Below are 25,987 nucleotides of genomic sequence, written 5' to 3'. Positions count from 1 at the left end.
ATCCGCCACTTGTCTCGCAACGCGGTATACCGGAGGGACCGCCACGAGAGGGCCGAAAATGAAATTTAACACTTCGGAGGAAAGCGAGCAAGAGGAGGAGGCGAGACGAGGGTGTGTGCGATTGGCGTACAACGTTGTCGCGCAACGAGATATTTCATGCGACGCGGCGGCACTCCGAAGCGCGGTAACTCGATCTTTTCAAACAGAACGGCCGAACAATATAAAATCGCTCTCTTTGTGAGAGTATGAATGCAACGTGGCGACGATTTGCGCGAATATATCGTGCAAACATGTCGCGCGATGCCGGAACTGACAATTGTCCAGAAAATATCGTTCCTCAAAACTTAGAAAATTTATTCCAAAATTATAGTAAAAAAAAATGTTCGAATTTTTAGACTTTATAAAAGAAGCAGAAAAGATTCATCGTGATGATAAATTTTGAAATAAGATATTTAACCAGAGAACGAACGCTTGGAGCTATTTAAACACTCCAGCGGCGAAAAAATGCCTCACATCACGGTAATTTTTATGTGCTTCTTTCGTTTTTAAATATTTTTCTGGTTTTCTCTTTACTTTTTTCAAAAAACGTTAAGTAAATCTATATACATATTGTCCTCAAATACTGATAAATTATAAAACAATCAAAAATACGCAACATGTAATTAATCAAAATTTTTAATTGGGATAATTTAATTGGTATTCGAAACAACATTGCATTTTATTGCATTTTATCCAGAGAGGCTAAAAATAAGATAGAAATACCTCTTCTCACATAAACAAACCGTGATGTTTGACACATCTGTTCGACGCGAAATTAACAGGGAACATCTGTGCAGTCGCGGGAGTTAAATGAACAAATTTGTTGCGCCTCTCTCGTATACGGGATTTGTCCTTCGTACTTGATTTCGACCAGCGAAATTTCTTTCTTTCAGACACGACACGCCCACGACTCGCTCGATATTAATGCCGATAAAGATATAGACGGCGGGGCTCTTGTAGCCGAGAGCGACTCTAGTGCGCTTATAACGCGAAGAGAAAAGTTATGAAGTGGACTTCAAGGAAGAACGAGGGGGAGTTAACGAGCCTCTGGATGAGGAAAGCACACAAGAGAAATAAACACGGCTGATGCCGCGGTCGTTAAGAATGGTAGCCTTGGGAACTTTGTCGATCTGTACGGCACGGCGCGGCGTGGCGCGGCAAAAGTTTTCATAGAGAGAACGATCGAATCAAAGCATCGGGGTAGAAATATCGAGGAAGGAAAAGACGACAAGAGACGACGGATTAGGCATTATCGGCGAAAATAACGTCGCGCTCGTTCTATATCGAATGTGCTAGATAAACACGATAATTGTAGGAAACGCTGACTCTCGATCTATGCTTTTGATCATCGTACATACATTCATCTTTTTGCGTTTCGGATTTTAATTAAAAATACCAATTTCCGAAGTTCTGACTATTTCTACGACTTATTCAGACCGGATGATTTTTGCGGAATATATTTTTGAGCAAAGCTGGATGAGTGTCTCATCAGACACTTCTTTCTTCCTTTCTTTCCTGTCTCTGACTGAGGAGAGGAGAACTTTCTATAGAGCCGAAAGAGCGGAAAGATGAAAATAATGAAAAGCTCGCACGGATATTACACTACGTGATCTTCTGTTTGGCTTCTTTTACAGGGTGCACATACATTTCTATACACGTGTACACATTCGTGGAACTGCAAGAGAAAACTTGTGGAAACACGAAGACGAGAAAAAAAAGGATTGCCGAGCAGGAGATGAAATTATCGTGTCTTCTCCATAAATCGATCATATCAAATTACGCATTTACATGAAGCAGACTATTTAGTTACTACGAACTCTTTTTAATTTAGCTGTCGTAAAACTTCGACGAGTTTCTCAACGCTTTGATTGCTTAACTTTGAAGTATTAATAGGACTTGCTATAAGAAAACGTTTTAACTCTTTAGCCGCGGCATAAAAACATCTTCTTCAAAAATTTCCAGACAAATTAAATAGGAATAACCTAATCCATAATTATGACATACTGTCGAAATTTATGGCTTGTCCGTTCAAGATAAAATAAAACAATGTTGTCATAATTAACGAGCAGCTCTAATGGAATTTTTATTTGAAACTTTATTCTGCCATTCCTACAAAGTTCCCGATTAAACATACACGCGTTGGCAAGCGAAAGATTAAATCAATATTAATAATTATTAGCCCCTTGACTATCTGTAGCTCGATTCAGTTCAGTCTTTTATATTGCAATTTTCATTTTTTATCTAAAATTAACTCACGTTATATATTCGTTAACTTTTACTAATTATGATATGATTCCCTGCATAATAATATTTTATTTATTTTTGTAATTTTATATCGGCTGCAGAAGGACTCAGCGAAGTCCGAAACGTTCCGAATAATTTGTCTAATTGACAATAAATTATAATTATAATTTTGCCTTGAAAACACGAGCCTGACCTCAGTTTATTATTTCAGTCACTCCGTCTTAATTCGAGTGACTATTTACTTTTTTCCATACGTCTTGTCGCTACTTTCGGCTATTACAAACTCTCATTAGACTCTATTTAGTCATCAAATGTTTCACGCTAATCCGACGCGTTCCGGGGGAAATGACGTTTCCGGCGCGACAACCTGCTGTTCCGCCTTACATCCGTGTACCATTCCTCTCGCAATCCCGTTCGTCAACGGGACTGCATCCCCGACTATATACATCCCCTGTTTATACAATATCAGGCGTCGCGCTAACCTCGCACTGCTCGCACGCGACGGTCGCGTCGCGCGGCTCCCCCTCGCACATCTGGCACTGCAGCCGCGAGTTCCGCGACTCCTGGTACTTGTCGACGATGTGCTGCATCGCGCGGTACTTGGGCAGATTGTGGGCGCCGCCCTCGTCGAAGTAGACGGTCTTCTGGCAGACCGGGCACGACAGGCAGAGGGTACCGCCGGACGGCGGGAAACCGCCGTTCCCCGGGGTGCCGACGTAGCTGCCCGGCCGCGAGCTGGTGGACGTGCTGCTGCAGACCACGCCGGAGTCGGTCTCCGACAGGATCGACAGCTTGTCGGCCTCCTGATCGGAGCCGGGCGCGTTGGCGGAGTCGGCGGTGGACTCCGGCGGCGAGTCCGGCGGCGCCTGCAGATTTACCGCGCAGGCCAGGCAGAGCGCGTGCCAGCAGGGCAGCAGCACCGGCTCCACGAACAGCTCCTTGCAGTTGGGGCACCGTAGCTCGTCCTCCATCGCGGATGCGCCGGCGGTACGTCGTCTGATGGCGATCGTCCTGGAGTCCGTGGAGAGTTCCTCGTGGATCTTCTCGAGCTGCCGCGGCAGCTCGGATCGCCTCTGCAGGATTCGCGTCTGCAGGATTCCTTCCTCAGGATGACGCGAGCGACGTGGCGATGCGACACGGCGCCGCGAAGGTCTCCGTCGATCTCCTTTCACCGGATCGGCGCGCAGAAACGATCCGAGGAACGGATAGGAGTACTCGAGATCCGTCGGTGCACTTTCCTGCCGACTATTCTGATCCTTCCGCCGCAAAGAATGGCACTCGAGGGTTTCTTCGAGGAAACGGATTTCTATTGGAAAACGTTCCTCGTAAACTGTGACGCTTCCGGAGTCGAAGGTCGGGCGTTTCTATAGGCAAACCCAATAACCGGGCGATCCTGTAGATCCTCTTTAAAAGCGGCTGTTACGGAACATAAATCGACGGGCTTTTGCTCCCAAACGACGTGGAAAGAATAGGAAAGACTCCGGAGCACGCGTGATGGTACACCGAGAAGGAACTCAATCTGTCGATTGTAATCGCTGGATCGATCTCGGCTCAGAGATCGCACGCGGTTCCTCGTTTCATCGTCAGAGTGCCACAACCGGTTCCCACATTCCCACGGAATCCCACGATCGCGGAACACGCGCGACGATCCGATCGATCGGGCCGAAGAAAAATCCCTCGCTTCGCTCACCGGCGCGCTCGTTGGCGATGCATCGCGTTTCGAGGGCGGAATGCGCTTCGGGACGAAGCCGACGAGCGGAACGTAAACTTTTCTTTTCAACGAGAACGTGTCACCTGTCGACCGCGCGCATCGCGGGCTTTTCGCATTTTCGAAGCGAGCGCGCTCTTCCCCGTCGCGCGTCGCACGTGAGAGAAAACGCGTGCGAAGACTCCCGAAAATTCACTGATTGCCGAGTCGATCGTCGGCTCAGATCACAGTACGCACGTTGATATAGATTTTGCACACGTACACACGCGGACGCGGACTCTCGCGCGCGTCCTGGCTCTCGTGATCGTGAGCGCCGAGAGGAGCACGCTTGGCGGAAACCAGCACGCAGCCTGCAAGCCGTCACCGGGTTGACTGACTCCCGGCACAGAGTCAAAGAACCGTCGCGCACCGCGGCCACGCACGCTCAGGAGCGTGATCGCACGGGGGAACGGCGAGGCCTCGCGCGCGATGGCCAATAGAGGTTCCCAAACTTGTTTCAGTTTCTCTCTCTCTCTCTCTCTCTCTCTCTCTCTCTCTCTCTCTCTCTCTCTCTCTCTCTCTCTCTCTCTCTCTCTCTCTCTCTCTCTCTCTCTCTCTCTCTCTCTCTCTCTCTCTCTCTCTCTCGCTGCATCTTTTCCGTATCTTGCAAACCGTTTAACAGACCTCCGTTCGTTTTACATAAATCAAAATCGAAGACTCCGGGAGTTCAAGACAGAATCCACAGAGACTTGGCGAAAAAAGCCGAGCGAGAAATAGATGCTCGAAGAAATGTACGTTTCCTTCGAGCAATGCACTCGTTTGTAAAAGGGGAGATATTTTACAGGCTTATTTTGTACTTTATAAATGTACTTTTAACGTCTATGACCAATTATAGTGTAACCAATTGTAGTTATCGGTTATTGGCACCTGGAGCATTTTTCAACAGAAAGAAAAATTAGATTATATAGAATATAATCAGATATAAGTATGTATATCATATATATATATTTTTTCTGAATATGATTGTAAATATATAAATAATGCAGTTTCTAAAAGGCGTTTTCAAACTCAGTCTATTTTTTAAATGATTTCCATTTCACTTTCATCCCCAACGAGACTCCGTTTCTTCCTAACTCAAGTCTTATTTTCGCACAACTGTATTATTGTGAAATTACTCGCCATATGGAACCGGTTTCACGCTCTGAGCACATATTTCAGGGACGCGCCTACATGAGGCACATATATCGAGGCCATTCGAGAATCGAGCACGTAGGCTCCGTTTAAAATAAATTTATAAATACTCGGAACCCATTTATATCTACAATCAATACCGTAATATATTTTATATTTGTAATCATTTTATACGTATACTTGCTTCCATGGGAGAGAAAGTTGAGCGATTGTACTTCTTATTGATCTTTTATCTTATCTATCTCTAAAGTATTTCAATACCCTTATAGAAATTTAATACTGTAAGTAGTGTAAGTGATTATTTGGCTAGTAATTAATTACTTTATTTTGAGTATTAAAATCATTAAAAACAGTACTTTTAATACTTGAAATAAGTAATTAATCACTAGCCAAATAATCACTTACAGTATTAAATTTCTGTAAGGGTATCTAATTACGAAAAGTTTAGATTGCGAATAACGGTTACGAGGAAAACCGTTGTTTCCTTCGACCGGAAGAAGAAAACGGTTATTTGAATAGAATTAGTTAAGATATCCTCGCTTCAACGAAGAAGCGTTTCCGCAGAAATTAATCGTCTTAGCGAGGACGAAGCACTTGCGGGATATGTCGGCGATAAGTTCTCGCAAGCCGCGAGTAACTTCGCGACAATACTGTCTCGACAGACAGAGGGAGGTATCTCGCTCCGACGTACGAGATAATAAAACGAAAAGACAAGCCAGGCTCTTCGCTCTTCGCCGCGGCGCGCGAGATGCGTGAGAGAATTCCGGTTCTCTAGGAGGAGGGGGGAGGGGGGAGGGGAACGGGACAATGGGCAGAGGGTTGGAATGGGCAGGGATCTCCTAGATTCGATATAATACCGCAGCCAGGTGCGACACACGATCCGCATTGCACATGCGGCACAGCCGGCCGCGCGTTTAAATACGCTCGGTTCCTCTCGGCCGCCGAAACTTCTCTTTCTTAATCAAACTGTCCGGATTCGCGCTCGTTCGCGATTCAGGGTGAACGACCTCGGTGGGGGAGAAGGTGAACTTTCGTGAAATTCTGCCGTAATTCTATACGTAAGCTTCGCTCGCGTAATGCAGTCCTCATCCCTCCCTCCCTCCCGCGGGCCCATCCGCGAAACGGGGATAACGAAACTTACCGCTAATATCGCGGAACCGCACCACCGGATCACCGCGGCATCGAAATTGTTTACCGGGCACCGTGCCAAGCGCTATTAAGCGATCGTTTATTTATATCTCCGCTCGACCACGCGCGCGGGCGTGCCTGCCTTGAAAATAATGCTCCTGATACTACGAGCGTAGGAGCGTACGGGATTATGGATGACGAGATTAAGGGCGTTGCTTAGAAAGCAAGCAAGCGCGCTCGCACACGAGTTGCATTTAGAACGATGAAATATTAATGCGCGCGATACAAATAACGGCCTAGCTTTGTGCGGGCGCGGCGGCTTGTTCTCTCCTGTCGCGCGTGTTCGGGGTCCGCAGATCATTTCTAGATATAACTCGTGTAATCGATTTTTCCTTAATGAAACTATTTGGCCGTTAATAACCTCGCGAGACTAAACCGAGGGACTTTTTTCGAATCGAGCAAACCGAGCTGTGTATCGTGTGGCGAAACGTTACGGACGCATGGCACGTGTGACTTTAACTCTCCGTCTGTATATGTTTTTTATTTGCATCCTTAGAGTGTATACGTGGGTTTGGAACATTTGACGCTATTTTTCCCTACTTTAAAGTATTTAAAAAATCTGAAAAAATTTACACGTCTGTCTTCATTGATGATTTTATATAGCCATTTTGATAAACATCGTGTTTATTTAATATTTTCTGGCAGGCTTGCAAGTTTTAGGCCGGTTTTACATTAGTCGTATCGTATATAGCGTCGTAAGTCGTAACTCGTAAAAGAAATTGATCAATTACAGTCGAATTTGAGGAGAATAATCGACTGTGATTGGTCAATTTCTTACGACTTACGACTTACGACTCTACGATACTATTAATGTAGAACCGGCCTGACAGTTACGGGCAGATTATTATTTTGTCTCGGACGCCGTAGACCCACGTATACAAACGGAGGGTTAAATATCGAACTATGGCGACTGGGGAAATTTTTGCCGCGCGTACTCCTTTCGCAGTTAAGCATATAATGCGCGTCCCACGTTATCTCCCGCGGAGATATTACCCCGTTTCCTTCGCCAAATGATAAATTGGATTACGTCCGCTGCGTAACTGCCAATTACTCTTCGACCATTCGACCGCGTCCGACTTCGTACGCGTTCATACATCCTCGTGCAACGAGGAACTGAGAAACGTGGACACGGTCATTTATCACCGCGAGAAACCTCAGCGAAACAATATCTACCGTGTCGTTGTCGTCGTCTTTCGTTTCTTTCTCGATACCACGTGTAACAACAAGTCATATGTTACGAGGTCAGGCTGAACTTCGCGGTCCATGTGCCATTAAAGAAACATCATTGACTTGTTAGTAAGAAGTACAGAATAAGTATTTCTTAATCACGATCTTCAGGACACAGTAGAAAATAGTTCGACCTGCAGCGATCTAGTTTTTTTTTTTTTTACTAGAAATGTTATTTGAGGGCTTACTTTCAAGTATAGTTTCCGCACGGAAAAAAAGAAGTGTCAAATCAACTCACATACTTGTATATACCTACGCAAGAATATATAATTCTTCTTATAAGAATTTCAACTTTCTTTTCTTCATTGAATATATAAAACTTCGTTTGATTATATATAAATGACTTCATTCAAACAAGTTTTTCTAGTTTAACGCAATATAATATCTCATTTCAAGATTATATATTCTTGCGCATATACATTTATTTTTTTCTGTGCGGAGAGATACATATCATTAATATAATTATATTCATAAATATTAATATAATATAAGGAAATGTTGTATTTTGTAATTCCAATAAAATTTAAGCGTAATAGGCGAAAGATATGTGAAGAAGACTTAAGAAAAAATAGAAAATAGCTAGAGAAGAAACGATATGTGCTAAGGTTGTATCATATTGGAAAATAAAGGCTTTTGGTTAGAAAATTACATATTATTTGATATAAATAATATAATTATAAATATGTTAATTGATATAAAATTAATAATTATACAAATGTGAATAATTAATATAGATGAACCCGCATATAATTTTATTATTAGTACTTATCAAATTCTTCAATTTATTTATCATCTAACACACTCATTTTAAACACTGCAATTTGAAAGTAAGAGTTTTTCAACTATACGTTATGTCGAAAATGTAAATTGCGGCACGTAGAGAAGCTCGTAGCGCTGGATGTCGCAATGTTGCTTTATAACAAATATAATTTTTCTAGAATATAATTTTTCAAGAATTTCAAGAACTTCAAAATATAATTTCGTTAATATTGGCATTTATATCGCAGAATGCGACGGGGACGTGTGTGCGAAGAAGGAAAATGGCGTCGATGACGCACTAACGCGCTATTAGAGTGCGTTAATTAATCAGTGTGCGTTATATTAGCGTGCGTTAATTAATTTTCACGCTGTCGCGTAAGCGCGATGTTTGCCGAAGGAAACGATCGACGCGGACACGGTCATTTGTCACCTGGGGAAAAAAGCCGTTTCGAAACCGTCGCGGCCTCGATTACTCGCCGCCGGTACGCGATATTTCCAATGCCCCGTGTTCTCTCGTCTCTAATTGTAAGTAGGTATTCAACGCAGCTGTTATTTGACGGAAAACTCGCGCGCGCGACTATTGCCTTCTATCTAAAGTCTAGACGCCTATTTTGAGATTTCATCATCGCGATATGAAATTATCAAATTTAAGATAGCGAACGTTAACGGCCAGCCGACTGCGAGTATTATAGGTTTCACCTGGAATATCTAATTGACTATATATCTTTATTTACCGCGAAGAGACCAATCTGAAAGCTACGGGCCAATTTATGTCTTCGAGAATCTACGGTTGCTTATTTATATCTTATCGCGGCAAGAATAACTTCATTTAACACTTAAGTATTAAAGGATGAAATTTTAACCAATATCTCGAATTAAATAACATTTTGTTATTTTTAACTATCATATACGTATCGAAATTTGTTATTTTAATACAAAACAGTATATTATTTTAACTCCATTGGTTTAGTTAAATTAACATTGTTTTAGTTAAAGTTAACGACATATATTGAATGGGAGCAGTGGCAACCTACAGAAATAAAATATAAAGTGACTCAAATTGAGTGCCGATAATTTGACACTATTTTAATGTACACGGGAAAAAAAGTTTAATTGTATAAACTATAAATCTGATGATAGATTTAACCAGAAAAAGGTACGAATCAGATACTTATAATTAAGTCTATCAAATATTCTAGTTGTAAAATATCAAAATCAAAATCAGAATATCGAAATCAGAAATTCAATCACAATAATAAAAAATTCTGGTATGACTAGAATGCATTTTTGTATACGTCTTGATGGTACAACTAAAATAAAATTTATCTCGGTGTAATATTATTATAATTAGAATGATCGATTTTGTGGTATTTCGTGCGGTTGCACGGCTATTCGTTGTCGGAACCCAGGTAGAACGGCGAGTCACAATAAAATCAAAATGACGATTTTTGGTCTTTTTACCATCGTTTTGATTTCATTATGACTTTTTGTTCTACCGGAGAACTGTTCCTTTCAGCCGCATATTTTTTATCTCTTCCACATGCAAAACGGGAGAAACACGCGCGCGTAATCTAGTTCGAGAGGGAAAAGACTACTACTAGAGGTGAGGGAGGTTATACGGCTAAGAGAAACGGCGCCTTAGAAGAACGCGCAGAGAGAAATTGCGAGAGACTTACATACCCTCCAGCTCCGACTTGGCCGTTTATCCTTAACTACACATCCGCGCTACACAACGAACGTACGAGAGAAGTACGAGAGAAGTAACAAACGCGCGTTATTCATGCGGATAAATGTGCACTTCACGCGAACGCGGCGCGAATCGACGGAAAGATTACACGTATTTGAAAATTCCGTCGGCCGAAACGTTGCTCCAAGTCGCCGCGTAGAGGGCACCACTTGCCGAACGCCGACTTTATCGTCGGTCCTAAAAATCGAGCGTGGCTCTCTCGTGAGCTCAGGCTCGTCTACCTCAAATTAATAACTCAATCTAAGCTCTCTTCGTCTCGAGAAAATAATTTATAAAAGAAAATTAATTCGATAAATATGAAATATGTTTTCTCGTTCCCCAAAATATCCCTGAATATTCGTGTTTATACCTAAGTATAATAGAAATAAAATATCAGAAAGAAAAAGAGATATCGAAAAAGACAGGGAAGGAGTGCATAAAACGATAATTAATAATTATTCAGTAATCGGTGATCACCAGCTTTGTGAATAATGAAAGCGACGAGAGCTAAAATAATCATCGATCATGATTAAAAGGGTCAATCATTAATCGGGAAATGATTGTACTTTTATGATTTAATAAATCGGGACGGCGACTCCCCGATGAGGACGGGCAGTGAACTCTCGTTTCGTGATTACTAATTGCCGATTAATTATTGATCGATCGTTCGCCCGGAGTCCCGGTCTGTCGCCGTCACTGCGATATGTTTTACCGCAGCGAAAAATATCGTACCGCGCTCACAGCAGCTGCTGACGACACGTGACGGAGACGCGTCACGAGGTGCGCGAATCACGCGATTTCGCGTTCGTGTCGTCCGCGGAGTACGTGATAACACCTCGACGATGGCCCTCGTGATAATTTTGCTTTGTGCTCCAAAAATAACACCGCGGCATGACCTGAAGTCCAGTGTCCTGAACGTTCTCCTGTAATTCAGACACACACTGTGATTATTCAGGCCTCTCTCTCTCTCTCGATACGTTCGTGATAACGCTGATAACGTGCCTTCCCTGAGTTTTAGACTCTGACTTTGACGGTGCGTGCAAGCGCGTAAATCTGTAAATTATTAGCTGTGCTCATTATACAAATATAGACTCTGTACTGTTGCATTTGTGTTACGCAATCGAGTCACGTGATCCACGTGTGGAATAAAATATATGGTGTGTGAAAACGGGGAAGGCATAATTCGACACCCTTTCTTTACATCGAGTGCTTCTTGGAGCCTAGCTATCACCTTGGGATAAGAAACTTGCTCCAAAATTAAATTTTTTAGTGCACAATTATTGCCGCACAATGCATGTCGCATTTGTATCGCGCTATATTATACCGACTCGTCTGGTCCACGTCACTCCACATGTGAATGAGTGAATGAATCCATCAATTTAAAGTAGTTTATGAAGAGGGATGGGAGGGAGAAGTAATTCGAGAATTTTTCTTTACATCGAGTGCCTCTTGGATCACTTTAGGATAATAAACTCGCTCCAAAACTATAATTTTTATATTTTATAGTAAAATAGTGCACGATTGTTACCGCACGATGCATGTCGCATTTGTATCACGCTGTACCGGCTCGCCTATGATCCACGTGTTAATGAATAAAGTAGTTTATGAAGAGAGATGGAGTGGGGGAGAAATCATTCGAGAATCTTTCTTTACATCGAATCCCTCTCTCGGAGTACCTACATTATTTTGAGATAATAAACTCGCTCCAAAATTAAAACTTTATGGCGCACGATTATTGCTTTACAATGTATGCAGAATTTTTAAATTATTCCGTCTCCCTTCTATCTTCTGTGTTGCATTTGTATAAAATACAACATTGGATACAATGCATATACATCGTAAAGCATGCAATAATCGTGCATCAATTTTGATCGACGTATGAATGAACGAAGTAGTTAAGAAAATAGAAAAGAGAGAATAATTTTGAAAATCTCTTTAAATCGAGCGCTTCTTTGAGTGTATTCTTATGGAACTAAAGAAAAGTCACTTAAACACGTAATTAACTTTGTAATCCCTTCTTTATAAAGTATGACTATGCAATTCTGTAATTAATCCTTTTGCGGATCATGCGAGAATTTCGATTTATCGAGAATTGGATTATCGCGTCGCCGACAAATCGTCGTGGAGAAAAAACGGAAGAGAGAAAGAGAGAGAGCAAGATTGTGAAATTGGACGTTAATCGTCGAGATTGAAATGTGACACCCACATTTTAAATACGCGATTAATCTGACTTTATGTCGATGTGGGGACAACCAATTGCTTAATCTCTATATAATGATGCTTCTGTGTAGAAAGCGCGCGGTCCTAATCTGAGGTGACGACGAATTCGACGTGATGAGAACGAACGTGATAACGTCGCTGACCAAGAGGGTTGCGCCGCAGCTGAATTATTTATCTCGTTATCGGTCCACGGCAAGGTATCGATCTTTTTGTATTATAAGAATTACACCGTGAAATCTTCCGAATAACGTAAACCATCGTCCCTTAAAGTGCCGCGCGATGACAGCATTTAATAACCAGCCACCATTTAATCCAACGCAGAACTGTTAAGTTCTTGTCCAAACCTGCGGCGTAGGCGAACGCCTGATAATAAGCTCTTTAGCCGCGGATTAATAAACATCTCACGTACTTCGCGAAGCTGCAGCTGTTACTCAACGCGGACGAAGTTTGACGGCCGTGTACGTCTGCACACGTGCGGATTACGCATCCCTGTCGCGCGCGAGAATTTCTCGTTGTGGGAATTCCCCGTGTCCTGTGAAATTTCCCATAACGTTCGCCGAGAAAGTGTCTCTTCTTCAATCTCTTATTTCCGTTTATTATTTCTATCGCTATCCGCAAGCGATGCGATCGTGCGTACGATTCAGGTGAACGAAATTTTTCAGCACATGCACCACGTACGACCTGGTGATCGTGGGTGGTGGAATCGTCGGCTGCGCGACCGCTCGCGAGATGATCATGCGGCATCCGAACATGAAAATGGCCATTGTGGAGAAGGAGAACGCTCTGGCTAGGCATCAAACAGGCCACAACAGTGGCGTGGTGCACGCCGGCATTTATTACACCCCTGGAAGCATGAAGGTAAACTGAAATGAACGTGTTAACTTCTTCGCGCAGTTATTTTGATAAGACCTGTGATAAGATTAATAGTAAGAAGTGAAGACGGTTAATGATGATTTTCATTCGCCACGGGATATAAACCGATCGGTCCTTTCGATGCGAGAAACAATACATTCAGTCTTCGGTCCAAAAATAACAAAAACATTGTTTTATATTAACTTGCATAAGAAATTAATTATCCTCGCAATATTTTCAGGATTGGTTTTCATTTAACATTGCACGATTAGAGTGTTAAAACGTCCGTGATCTGACAGCGAGACTTGTTTGCAGGCGAAACTTTGTGTAGAAGGCCTGAAGCTATCGTACGAGTACTTTTGCAAGAATAACATACCTCATAAGAAGGTCGGCAAGCTGATTGTCGCCCAGAATCCGACTCAAGTCAAGAGGATAGACGATCTCTTCGATAGAGGAACAAAAAACAAAGTGCCCGATTTACAGATTGTTGAGAAAGACTGCATTTCGAAATACGAACCCAAATGCAAGGTATAAACAGAAAAGAATAATCGTGTTGAATTGCATAGAAAAATTCGCGATATTAATGTGTTAAAAATTTACTAAACCAAGTTTTAATCACGTAAATTCTTTCTATCGGATATATATTAATAAATATCTTTTTAAATAAAAATTTAATTTATGTGCTATCGTCTTTTATATTTTAATTTTATTTTTAATACGTTACATGAAGAATCTATAGCTGTGTATAAAAAGTGCGACAATTAAAAGCTAATAATTGAATTATCTTATTTTTAGGGAGAAAAGGCTATATGGTCACCGTGGACTGGTATAGTCGATTGGGCGGTTGTGTGTAAATCTTTTGCCGAAGATTTTCAAAAGATGGGAGGCGAAATTTTTCTCAATTTCGAAGTAAACGGATTCACGGAGATGGCGGAATCGAAAGGGAAGAGTCAACTAGCTCCCATATCCGTTCAATCGAAAAGCAAAGTATGATCTTCCCACATAAACCGTATCTTATTACGTACTGTCGCGTTGATTATCTAATATTTTGGCTTTTTTCTTCTTGAAGTGCATACCAACGAAATACGTGCTGACGTGCGCTGGTCTGCATTCAGATCGACTGGCGGTGATGACGGGCTGCGATTTAAGTCCGCGAATAGTACCGTTTCGCGGCGAGTACCTTCTGTTAAACGACAACAAACGGCATCTCTGCACGACCAATGTGTATCCGGTGCCCGATCCCCGATTCCCATTCCTGGGCGTGCACTTCACGCCGAGAGTGAACGGCGATATCTGGTTGGGTCCTAACGCTGTTCTCGCGTTCGCTAGAGAAGGCTATAGGTATTGATTATTGCAAAAATATTATTTACTTAAACCTACACGATTGAATAACATTTGCAAGTATCGCAAGAGATCTAGATACATGTCTATTATTTATATAGTCACGAAAATATTTAGAAGACACAGATTTTACGACGTTAAAATCGATTCTCTTCCAGTTGGTTTGATATAAACGTAAGAGACTGCATAGAGATGGCAAAATTCCCTGGTTTATACAAACTATGCTTCCGATACTTCGTACCAGGTTGCATGGAGATGATAAAATCAATCTTCTATCCGTTGGCTGTGAAGGACCTTCAGAAATTTATTCCCGAAGTTACATACAGAGATGTGAAAAGGTCAGTATATTTTACGCTGTGTTTATTTTCATAAAATTCTCTTTCGTAATCGTTAACAGAGGACCGGCGGGCGTAAGAGCACAGGCACTGGACAAAGACGGCAAGCTGGTCGACGATTTTGTTTTCGACGGAGGCACTGGTACGATCGGAAGCAGAGTATTACACTGCCGGAACGCGCCATCGCCAGCTGCAACTAGTTCTATGGCGATAGCGAAATTTATCGCCGACAAACTCGACCGCGACTTCAAATTTTAATGTATGTTGATGTACATAATCGTCTAATCGCACAAATGTGAAATGCGAAACAGAACAAGCATTTAAAAAGAAGATTCCCAAAGAGACTTTCTACATGTCATATAATTTTGTATTAAGCAATTATCTCGAAAAATATATATCTGTATATTATACCTTTTTTTTTATACATTAATGTTTTAGTCGTTATAGCAGTAAATATTTAAGAAACAACTTGTGATAAGATAATAGCAAAAAAGATTATATACAAAATTCTATGCTCTTCTCACTTTTTAGCATTAATTAAAGTGCCTTAAAAAAATGTGCTCTGCTACAAATATTGATAAATATATCTGGCATTAATATCTGTGTAATGCGTTCATGCTTCCTAAAAGCTACAAATTATATTTTTGTATAAACTATCTAATAAATTATTTTCCAATACTCGGATATAATACACAAAGATTTCAGACACGAATAATATGTACAGTAATATACAATAAAGTTGAAATATATGTAACAATTATCACATATGCTTATGTAAAAGTGATTAAAAAATTTTTAGATAATTCTTAGTCTGTTTCCTGATAGCATAAGGTGCGTAGTAGCAAAATCCAATGCGGCGGTTAGATGATATCCCATGTTTGAGAGCACAACTCCGTATTCGCTCAAGGCGAACATTGAATACACTGAAATTATATGTTCGGTTCCCTAAGATAACGTAAACTAAAAAAGCCAGCTACGTATAATAATAAGAATGTCGATTAATATCTTACCTAAAGGTTCGCAGTATTTATTATGCCTATAAAAGAAGTAACACGCTATTAGTATAGATAACACATTTAACATCATTGATCTCCGTTTCCACTTCAAGGAAGTATCGTTCAAGCCTTTTGCAATATTCACGCAGCTCTTCATAATATAATACGCTAAGAACATGTGTATAAACGACGTCATCAAAAAAGTTATGAAAGACATCTTATGGAATGCTGTAAGAAAAGCAAGACATAAGCACATTAATCATACCGTATCACGCGCTACGCCTAAATATTCATACGTATATTTATGCAAATTCTCAGACGCATGCGTTTGCATACCGTAATTCTCGTCGGAAGTCCAAAAGCTCAGTGTCACCAGAGAAGTATTTTCAATGGCGTACATAACGAGCGCGATATTACTTAGATATTGTGCCCATTTGTAAACATGTTCCTTGTAGTAACGATAATACAGCGTAAACACCAAGGTTCTCACTATCGCTTGCAGTGCTATAGCAGTCTTCCAGACATCTCTCTGAGGCCTATAGTGACCTATGGCCGCCGAGATAGATGGTAAAAAATTGTATACCTAGAAATTGCATGAAAAAAAGAACAAAGTTATATTTTCCATGAATTTATACAAAACTTTATAAAAGTTATACTTTATAATTTACAAAGTTGTCTAAGCTTTGTAACAACTTTTCACTTATACGTAAGAAACGTTTATTTCGAAAAACGTGCTGAATCACGTAATTGAATCTTTTTAAAAGACCACTCCTCTAGAAACTTATCATAAGTGCCGCCGCTCGTTCCGAGAGTTACGTAAGATACTCTAGCTTCGATTTCCATTAGGAAGAACATTAAAACAGCCGTGGTTATCTCGCTGCGCGGCCGATTAAACAATCGTACATACCTGGCAATGAGTGGAGGTGGAGTGCTCGAAGTTGTAGAGGACCGACCAGGCGACGCAAAAGACGAACGCCAGGAAGGGCAGGAACACGGTGAACCACGCCACTCGGGAGAACGGCACGACGAGGCGGACCTTCGACATGTCGCCCTCCGTCAGCGGGATGTACTCTGACCCTAATCTAAGCCTGCTCATGGTAGTAGACTTCCCGATTGCGGTATCCCCTACCGTCTACGTCATAACGTGCGTGACATCGGGACGAGGTTAATGCGCCAATTGAAAATCTCGGCCGGTGCCGGTGCGTGCGAGCCTCCGGCTGGGTTTCTTCCGGATTTTCCTGGACGCGACGACGACGCGGCCGCGCGACTCGCCTCCCGGCCGCGGGGAACGATCGACGATCGACGCGAACTCGCGAGACTGCGGTCCGCCGGCAAGCGGACCAACATCGTAGCGGCACCAGGTTGAGGTTAGGTCCACTAGGTAATCGATCGGAGAACCGTCGAACTCTTCTAGGCTAATTAATTCGCACTTTGCGCCATCTAAAAGTTTGAGTTCAGGGTTCAGGTTCAGGGAATGAGGAATGATGTCATTTGTTATCATTAGCCAACCCAGACAGACATCTTAAAGACATTTTTAAGACATTTTATGATATGATGTTTAAAAAAACCTCTAATATTCCGATTTTGGACATTGTGTTGTCTGGGAATTCGTTCTTCGTTGCTGTACCTTTTGCACTTTCTCATCTTTCTTCCTTCCCTCCGTAATTCTCAATTATATTCCCATCTCATTTTCAGGCGTTAAAAGACACGAAAATCGTGACGCTTGCACAAATGACATAAAAGTTTGCCGTTAATTTTTTATATACACCTCCCTTTATTTCATTTCAGACTTGGATGTGTTTCATTTGCTTTACCGCGGCAAATACGCGGCACGCGGATGAAACAAGTCGACTTGTCGCGTCATATATTTGCGAAGCGTAATAACTGGCAGATTTGCTTAAAAATATATGGTTGCTGTCCAGTACCGTCGTACATGTCAAACGCTTTGATTTTCTCGAGTTGATTTTCGCTGAACAAAATCGAGAAGATTAGAAATTGGCGACTACGATCGCAGGAGATTTCCCGCAGGAGCTGGCACGACGCACGACCAGTTGAGGTTATAATCAGAGAGAAACCTGAGAGCGGCCATCCCCGTTTCGGGGGACGCCTGTCCTAATCTGCCCTCTGAGAAAGTGGACGTCAACTACGGCGTTACGCTCGGTAATCTAGAGAGAACTCGGGTAACGATACATGGGTTCGTGCCCGTGCTATGGTTCGTGTCCGAACTACTCAGATGGAGGGGATATGCTAGTCGCGCAAGCCGCTCGCGCTCCTCTGACGCTCGGCACTCGGCAAGCTTCGAACGGGGAGAGAGGGACAGACATACGATCTGCTGTCTCCTTTTCTCTTGAGCTGTGACATTGTCGGCGTTGCCGCTTAGCACGCTCCGGCTATACCACGCATTTCGGGTATCGCCTCTCGTGTCTCGCCGAGTACCGAGTCTCGAGCACGGTCGTATACACAGGTCTGGAAACGAAGGTGGTGGGGATGGTTCGCTTAGCGTGTGAGAATTTATTTGGCTTGTGGCCACAAGGGCTGCGCTGCGTGTTATGGTCCTGGTTCGCATAGCGCAAGCGCCCTGCGCATCGGCCATTAGAGCAGAAGTGTCCACTTTGAGAACCGATTTTAACCAACGATTAAGACGAGCTTTATTTTCGTCTTCCATTAGCGCGTACGTCTGTGGGGTCGCGCCTATTATTTTTGTACCTCCGCATTTACATTATAATGAATTATACATTACTATACTTTGTTCAAAATGGCTAGAGACTTTTTAACATCCGGAAAGTGTACCGTGCTGAACAAATAATTCAAGAGAAGTCTCAAATGGTTGTAAATTCAGTTGCTCAATAAAATGCAACGTGATTTATGCAATATTTATTTCATATTATTTTCCATATATGCTTACTAAATAAGATAAAGAAAAAATATTGTAATTACCTATAAAAAATTTACGCAATCTCATACGCAAGAATTAAAAAATACGCCATATATGTTTTTATATATTTATTGAATAAAATTTAATATAATATATTAAATGCATTTATTTCGAAGAACAACGTGAAAGAGTTTCAAAGAACTAGTTAAAATAGAATTTTATATTTTAAAGTTTAGGATTTGAAGATTAAATAATGCGATATATCAAAAGCATATAAGAATATATACGTTAGGAAAAAGCATTCTAACATACACAACACAAATATATTCTTTATATATATTCTCTATCAACCAGTTTAGAAAGAAAATCTCAATTTCTGTAAATGCTCTAGATAACTCTAGTGATTAATAGGTATATCAATCAACCATAGTTTTTAAAGATAAACATAGCAGCGCTCTGTGCTCTTTATGCAATTATAGTTTAATAAACTTGGAAAAATAATATAATATGCATATGTATGTGAATTCATAATTAATTCTGGAAAAGAGTACGCGTAAATTCTATATAATCCAACGCAGCTGTTATCGGTCGTTCCGACTTGGGATCTACATAAGGTTTCATACGGGCAACGCAATAATCGGCCATCTCCTTTGTGAGGTTCTGAAAAAGAAAAAAAAAACGATTAACGAATATAAATTGCATTCTTCGTGATTGTAGGAACATTGTAACTTATATTTCTGAATATTCAATAGTATTTGCAATACTTACAGCATATAATTCCTCCTTTGTGACGTACGGCCGATCTGCTGCAGTGATTGCTCGGAAAGCGTTCTCTATTTCCTCCGAGCTCTGCACGTTCTCCGTTTCCTTGCTGATCATAAACGCCATGTATTCTTGCAGCGATACATAGCTGTCTCTATTAGGATCCACGATGTCTGCGAATAATAATATCGTGTTAAAAAATAGATGGTTCGAAATAATGTAACCGGAAATAACACAAGAATTAAAATCAACAAAACCTAATATGTTCTCGAATTCCGGATCGGGCTGTCCTTCTTCCATCATAGGAAAGTCATAGCCCAAAGCTCTCAGGCACGATTTAAATTCTTGATGATTCAGACGGCCACTCTTGTCCTTGTCAAAGTGCTTGAACATCATGGAGAATTCCTTTAGTGCGTCTTCAGATACACCGGACTGGTTTCGCGCTTGAATCTGCTGTTCTAAATTGTGTTGCATGCACATTCCTAACTGATCCCATTGTTGTGCCAATCTACGGTACTGTGTTCTGTGTAATTGTACGAAAGAAGGCTTTTTCTCATTGCAAGATTCGTCGACCGTTGTATTCATCGAGGGCTCGTCCAAAGAGAAATAATTATGCTCTGCACTGATGCAATTGAACAATCCCTAGCAGTGGCGATATTTTCTACCTTTCTCTGACAGTCAAATTTTGAAGGAACAGCCAACGGATGGAGTCGAGTGCGCATGTAAGGAGCCTTCAATAAACATGCAATGAAGTAACAAAATCATTTGAAAGTTAACCCAGCAAGAACGAATCAAAATATTTACTTATGTAAATAGTCACGCAAGTCAAATTTGTATATATAATTATAATATAATTAAAACATAGAAAAAATGTAATTATCATTAAACTTACTTCGGCGATAATCCGATCATTATCGTATTTCACCCATTTCTTGAGGATGTGATGTTCTTCGAATGCTTCTCGCAAACGAATTGCGACGGCTTCAGATCAACAATGCCCGGAATCGCAGCAATCCATTTTTTACATTGTTCAATATTTGACGGCACTTTAAACAACGAACATTTCTTTGCTGAATAATTCGCGATTTGCACATTGGCACCGCGCACGATTTAGTCATTATATCGCACAGTATCACACAATCGCACGTGGTATTAATGATATTAAACACGCACGATCCGCCGAACAACAGAACCGACGAGGAGTGGAGCTTTCCGCGCTTCATCGACGATCAACGATGGCCCTGGCTTTACCAGGCTTTACTAGCAGGAGCGAGGAGCGAGCAGGTTAGGTTAGGTTATTCACGCGCTTCATTTTAACCAGGTACCATAACCAAAAGCGACGCGTAGTGGCGGTCAGAGACATAAAATTTACAACTCTAAGCGGACTACCCCCCACCACTGAAATTTGACTTGGTTTCCAGACCTGTGTATACGACCGTGGTCTCGAGTCGGCAAATTGACGATGCTATGTTACATTTACGTTTATATTTATGAATTTTAATTTTTATATTTATAAATATTTCTTATTATTTTTCTTTAATATTTTTTATTATTTTTGTACATACGAATAGAGATTATAAAAAAGAAAAAAAACATAGTATAGACATATTCGTCATATTTTATATGATATTTTATATATTATATATATATATATATATATATAAAAAAGTAAAAAATCTGCTCGATGAAAGCAAAAGCTAAATAGAGAAAAAACCGGCTAAATATCAAGCAAAAGTTAGGTGTTAAAAGATAATTGTGATTAAAGCAATTCGTGTATTTTAAATTTGCTGTAACAGAGCCTATCCGTTTGTGATGATTTACTGGCCGCTCCATGCTGAACAACGATGGTGCTAGACCGTTTGTAATACATAAACAATAATATACACGTAAACAACCCATACCAAGTAGTATTATAATCCGGTTGTAGCATTTTTCTTATGCACTAACTAGTTTTCAATAATATATTACAATGAATTAAAAAAATATTAAATAATTATGTTATGCGCGCGTTATTTGGGAAATCGCATTCAACCTTCTACACGGTTTAATGACACATTTTTACAATGAAGGAGTTTACATAATAAAAAAAAGTATTTTATCGGACTACAGAAAAGTAGTATATTTTAAATATATTTAAGTATGTAAGAATAAAGCAATTCGGTCTTTAACCGACTTTTACCCAACAGTATATTCTGATAGATCATGGCATACTTTCTTTGTAAACTTTTTGAATTTTTGCAATATCTTCAAAATTGAAGAAAATATAGTACACGAAAATGTGCGTGACGTCATAATGTTGTTGCGAAATCTTTTGAAGTTGCCGTCATCAAAGAAACTTTAGAAAGCTATAACTTTCTCAAATTTAGGTTTTTTTTTTAAATTCAAAAAGTACTAAAAATCGGCTTAGATTCTCTACATTAATTATGGATACCGCTTAATAAAAAAATTTTACTTGAGAACCCAATTGTACTTACCTTCTTGCGTGAGTTTTTTGCAACGAGTGAGACAGCTTTCTTCATTCGTGCGTGATTCGTACAGTTATAAAATTATCGTTTATTACTTGAAGACACGCAGTATCAACTTTTATTTAGTCTAATTAGTTTTTTATTTTCTTCTCTTACTTCTTTTTAAACATAAATTATATTGTTAACAAAAACTAATATTTTATAAATAAACATTATAATTAATATATCATAATTATCTTACTGAGATCTCCACACTGAAAATGTATCACATGTGAAACACCCCCGTTTAAAATATTAATGTATCACATTTGATCCACATATTGAGAAAAGATTTATACTAATTTAATGTATGTCGATAAGGATAAAATATTATGATAGGAATATGGATACATTAGGTTATAAATAAAGAATACCAATACCTGGCTACATCAATAACTATGTATACATTATTATTTACATTTATACATGTGACACAAACAAAAAACGAATAAACTAAGGTATATAGGTTTTATTCGCGAAACCAGGTACTAGTTTTATTTGTGATGATATGCATTATCTTTTTTATTTATTTTAAAAGTTGAAAAAAACTGCTCTGCATAAAGATATTATTTTTTCATTATAACAAAATATATCACACATGTAATAATAAGTGAAATTCTTTACTACGTCACTTTAAAATATGACTACTTTCAGATTATAATTCTTTGTGTTCTAATTCATGTTGCCTCTTTCTTATTTAGTCTGAAAGTAAGTTATTTAGTAATTTCATCAGTATTTATTATTATATGTAACATAGAACGTAACGTAGAAGTTGTAACAGTTTTACAAAGAAAAATTTATTTCTCATTATTTGGCATTATTAAGCATGACGCAAAGATCGCAATCACAGTTGAAAAAATTGCATAAATGAAAGACTAGCAAATCTTATCACGGGGAAATCTACATGTAGATTTCTTTGAAGTTTATTGACGTCTCTCTTTTCTGTTCAGTTTTTATTGACGTCTTTTTTGTGATTTATTAAAAATTACTGTTATACTTTTGTGTATGATATTGTACGATATTCGTTTATATCTTTCCCTTTAACTATGTTGAATATCGTCTGCCAACGAGTAATAAAATAAACATGAATGCATTTCCTTAAAATCTTTATAACATTCCTATCTTAAGATATCGTTGATAGTAAGAAATTTAATATGATTTCCCAATTTCATGACATGCTCTCATTACTTTTTCTTTCTTTTCGTGATAGATTTGCTAGTCTATGACATTTATGCAATAATTTCAACTGTGATTGCGATCTTCCATGATATTGGGAAATGCATTTCTTTTTCTCATTACTGACAGATAGTAATTGTAGTAAAATAAAATTTGGCTCTAAATTTATTAGTGATTGATTTATAAGGTACTAATAATATAAAAATAATGAAGGAAATGCTTTCGTATTTTTATGTAAATTACAATATAAATTTTACGTTCTATGTTACTTATTTTCTTTACTGTACAGGGTAGCGATCATATGACTTTATCCCTAGGGTGAAAATGTGAAAAGAAAAAATTTTCACCATTAAATTCAATGGTGAAAATTTTCACTTTTCACATTTTCGCTCTAGGTACAAAGTTACATGATCGTTACGCTATACTTTAATCTTTTTGACAAAGTTTTACTTATTTGACAGGTTTTTTACTTTTCTATTAAATGCTTTGACTGCCTTTGCAGCACGATTGTTATATCGTGTACGGGCATATATTTTAACAGTCATTAAAAATTTCAATGCTTGCATGCGGTGATTGTAACACTTTTCATTTTTGTTAAACCAACCAACATGCGTTTTGATCGTTGCATACATACCCTCATCCACAATATTCTCAAGAACATGTGTAGATGCCCAATGATGTTGCCACGTACGATTGAAGCTTCTCAACTGCGTTTTGATGACATCTATAAAGAGATTTATTGGTCGAACTAATTTCGTAACTGCTGGAGCATCCTCGTCTGCATTGGGATATTCACGATATTCGATATATTTTTCATTTGACGTCGCGTTTTCCATTGGCGTTTTCAACATTGTTTGACGACAGTTATGACAATCATTTTTTTTAATACATCGTCGTGCCACGTACCCTGCAAAATATGTTATTGCATTTTCGTCATAATTACTGAGTTTACTTACATTGTCCATGTCCACATCAAATTCTTCGAACATGTCCGCATGTTTGTCAACTAATTCCGTTATGTCGATATCATCAACATCATTAACATCATCATCATCAACAGCAGGAACGTTACTGTCACTCATACAATTTTCAATTATCTTAATAACCTGATTCGGTTTATTAATAAGGGCCTCACTTTCAGGACATTGCACGTTGCCTTTATCGCTCGTCTGAATGTAACCTGTGGAAAGTACATATCTAAATGATAGTCGGACCATTCTTGCGGTTGGATTAGGATTAAATCCTCCGCGTTGCCGAAGTTTCGAAAATAAATGCTCCACTGAATCTTGATTGCATAAGCCTGTTGCAAGTTCAAATTCTTCATTTCATTCATTTTTATCAGAAATAAAAAACAGATTACTTGTATATATATATATATGTGTGTGTCAGTTTATTTATTGATAAATTGCCTTCATAAATCCTTCCTGAATTATGTGGAACACAGCGTGTGACAGGCGAAGGTAGAAGGGCCCATAAATATTTATGTAAAAACATATTTAAATATAGCCAAATATCGAGCAATAGTGAGGTGTTAAAAGAAAATTGTGATTAAAGCAATTCGTGTATTTTAAATTGCTGTAAGCTTATGTTTTGACCGTACTTGGTCTTCTTTAAAGTGTTTACAAATAAGAAATAACATAAACCGTTGTCACATTTACAGTGTTGGAATAAACATTATAATAGCGAGGGTCAAAGTTGATACAATATTTTTGTCGAGCTTAAACTTATCTCAGTTAAGAGTTATAAAAAAGGATCCTAATATGAGATTATTGTTTCGAAGAGGTCCTATAATAAAATAGCGCTACAGTTGTGAGAATCTGTTGCTGGTGATTCGTTCCACCATCGTTCTCGTTAGAGAGCACTTGTGCAAGTCCGCAATTAAGATGCACTATCTTTGGACAATAATCTTCGAAACAATAATCTCATATTAGGTTTCTTTTTTATAACTCTTGACTAAGATAAGTTTAAGCTCGACAAAATATTGTATCAACTTTGACCTTTGCTATTATAATATTTATTCCAACGCTGTAAATGTGACAACGGTTTATGTTATTTCTTAATATTTGTAAACGCTTTGAAGAAGATTAAGTACGGTTGAAACGTAAGCTTACAGCAAATTTAAAATACACGAATTGCTTTAATCACAATTTTCTTTTAACATCTAACTTTTGCTCGATATTTAGCCGGTTTTTTCTCTATTTAGCTTTTGCTTTCATCGAGCAGATCTTTTACTTTTTTATATATAAATATATATATATATATATATATATATATATATATATATATATATATATAATATATAAAATATCATATAAAATATGTCGAATATGTCTATACTATGTTTTTTCTTTTTTATAAATCTCTATTCGTATGTACAAAAATAATAAAAAATATTAAAGAAAAATAATAAGAAATATTTATAAATATAAAAATTAAAATTCATAAATATAAACGTAAATGTAACATAGCGAGTCGTCAATTTGCCGACTCGAGACTCGGTACTCGGCGAGACACGAGAGGCGATACCCGAAATGCGTGGTATAGCCGGAGCGTGCTAAGCGGCAACGCCGACAATGTCACAGCTCAAGAGAGAAGGAGACAGCAGATCGTATGTCTGTCCCTCTCTCCCCGTTCGAAGCTTGCCGAGTGCCGAGCGTCAGAGGAGCGGCTTGCGCGACTAGCATATCCCCTCCATCTGAGTAGTTCGGACCCGAACCATAGCACGGGCACGAACCCATGTATCGTTACCCGAATTCTCTCTAATCGTTACCGAGCGTAACAACGTAGTTGACGTCCACTTTCTCAGGTGGCGCGTCAGTATACGTCCGCTGGAACGGAATGATCCCGGTGGCCGCTCTCAGGTTTC

At 39.4% G+C, this 25,987-nt stretch overlaps 5 protein-coding genes and 1 long non-coding RNA gene across 13 annotated transcripts in view; 2 read left to right on the top strand and 4 right to left on the bottom strand.

The window, feature by feature from the left end:
• Positions 1-4,401, bottom strand: part of Trim9 (E3 ubiquitin-protein ligase Trim9) — a 99,857-nt gene extending 95,456 nt beyond the window's left edge. Inside the window, exon 1 of one of the 4 annotated variants that reach the window (XM_071790405.1) lies at positions 2,766-4,401. In XM_071790405.1, coding sequence (XP_071646506.1) covers positions 2,766-3,254 — 489 coding nt within the window. In that variant the 5' untranslated portion in view covers positions 3,255-4,401. The remainder of the gene's footprint in view (positions 1-2,765) is intronic. The other 3 variants (XM_071790404.1, XM_071790407.1, XM_071790406.1) reach the window with 3 other exon arrangements.
• A 6,356-nt stretch (positions 4,402-10,757) lies between these two features.
• L2hgdh (L-2-hydroxyglutarate dehydrogenase) lies at positions 10,758-15,219 on the top strand. 4 transcript variants are annotated; one of them, XM_071791576.1, is made up of 8 exons: positions 10,758-10,882; positions 12,353-12,478; positions 12,944-13,139; positions 13,449-13,661; positions 13,929-14,120; positions 14,203-14,474; positions 14,633-14,812; positions 14,872-15,219. In XM_071791576.1, exons 2-8 carry the CDS (start codon positions 12,396-12,398, stop codon positions 15,065-15,067), a joined length of 1,332 nt encoding a protein of 443 aa, XP_071647677.1. In that variant the 5' UTR covers positions 10,758-10,882; positions 12,353-12,395; the 3' UTR covers positions 15,068-15,219. The 4 variants fall into 4 exon arrangements, with proteins under 4 accessions (XP_071647677.1, XP_071647674.1, XP_071647675.1 ...); XM_071791573.1 differs by having other exon boundaries at positions 10,801-10,986; XM_071791574.1 differs by having other exon boundaries at positions 10,801-11,004.
• LOC139820958 (post-GPI attachment to proteins factor 2) lies at positions 14,818-16,900 on the bottom strand. The gene is made up of 4 exons (XM_071791581.1): positions 16,712-16,900; positions 16,141-16,387; positions 15,820-16,032; positions 14,818-15,732 (listed from the first exon to the last, which is right to left on the bottom strand). Exons 1-4 carry the CDS (start codon positions 16,898-16,900, stop codon positions 15,605-15,607), a joined length of 777 nt encoding a protein of 258 aa, XP_071647682.1. The 3' UTR covers positions 14,818-15,604.
• Positions 16,901-17,029: 129 nt separating this feature from the next.
• Positions 17,030-25,987, top strand: part of Zw10 (Zeste-white 10) — a 73,080-nt gene continuing 64,122 nt past the window's right edge. Inside the window, exons 1-2 of one of the 2 annotated variants that reach the window (XM_071791571.1) lie at positions 17,030-17,171; positions 17,593-17,860. The gene's annotated coding sequence lies outside the window, so the exon portion shown is untranslated. Of the gene's footprint in view, positions 17,186-17,592; positions 17,861-25,987 lie in introns of both variants that reach the window. The other variant, XM_071791570.1, reaches the window with a different exon arrangement.
• Positions 19,139-20,487, bottom strand: LOC139820538 (spectrin alpha chain-like). Its single transcript, XM_071790908.1, has 4 exons — positions 20,334-20,487; positions 19,699-20,172; positions 19,448-19,614; positions 19,139-19,339 (listed from the first exon to the last, which is right to left on the bottom strand). Exons 2-4 carry the CDS (start codon positions 20,024-20,026, stop codon positions 19,211-19,213), a joined length of 624 nt encoding a protein of 207 aa, XP_071647009.1. The 5' UTR covers positions 20,027-20,172; positions 20,334-20,487; the 3' UTR covers positions 19,139-19,210.
• On the bottom strand, positions 23,887-25,985 carry LOC139820008 (uncharacterized). Its single transcript, XR_011733874.1, has 3 exons — positions 25,892-25,985; positions 24,078-24,301; positions 23,887-24,028 (listed from the first exon to the last, which is right to left on the bottom strand). It is a non-coding gene; the product is annotated as an uncharacterized lncRNA (long non-coding RNA).

Source organism: Temnothorax longispinosus, chromosome 10 (genome assembly GCF_030848805.1).
Source record: "Temnothorax longispinosus isolate EJ_2023e chromosome 10, Tlon_JGU_v1, whole genome shotgun sequence".
Classification (NCBI taxonomy): Eukaryota; Metazoa; Arthropoda; class Insecta; order Hymenoptera; family Formicidae; genus Temnothorax; species Temnothorax longispinosus.
This window is presented reverse-complemented; position numbering and strand designations above follow the sequence as displayed.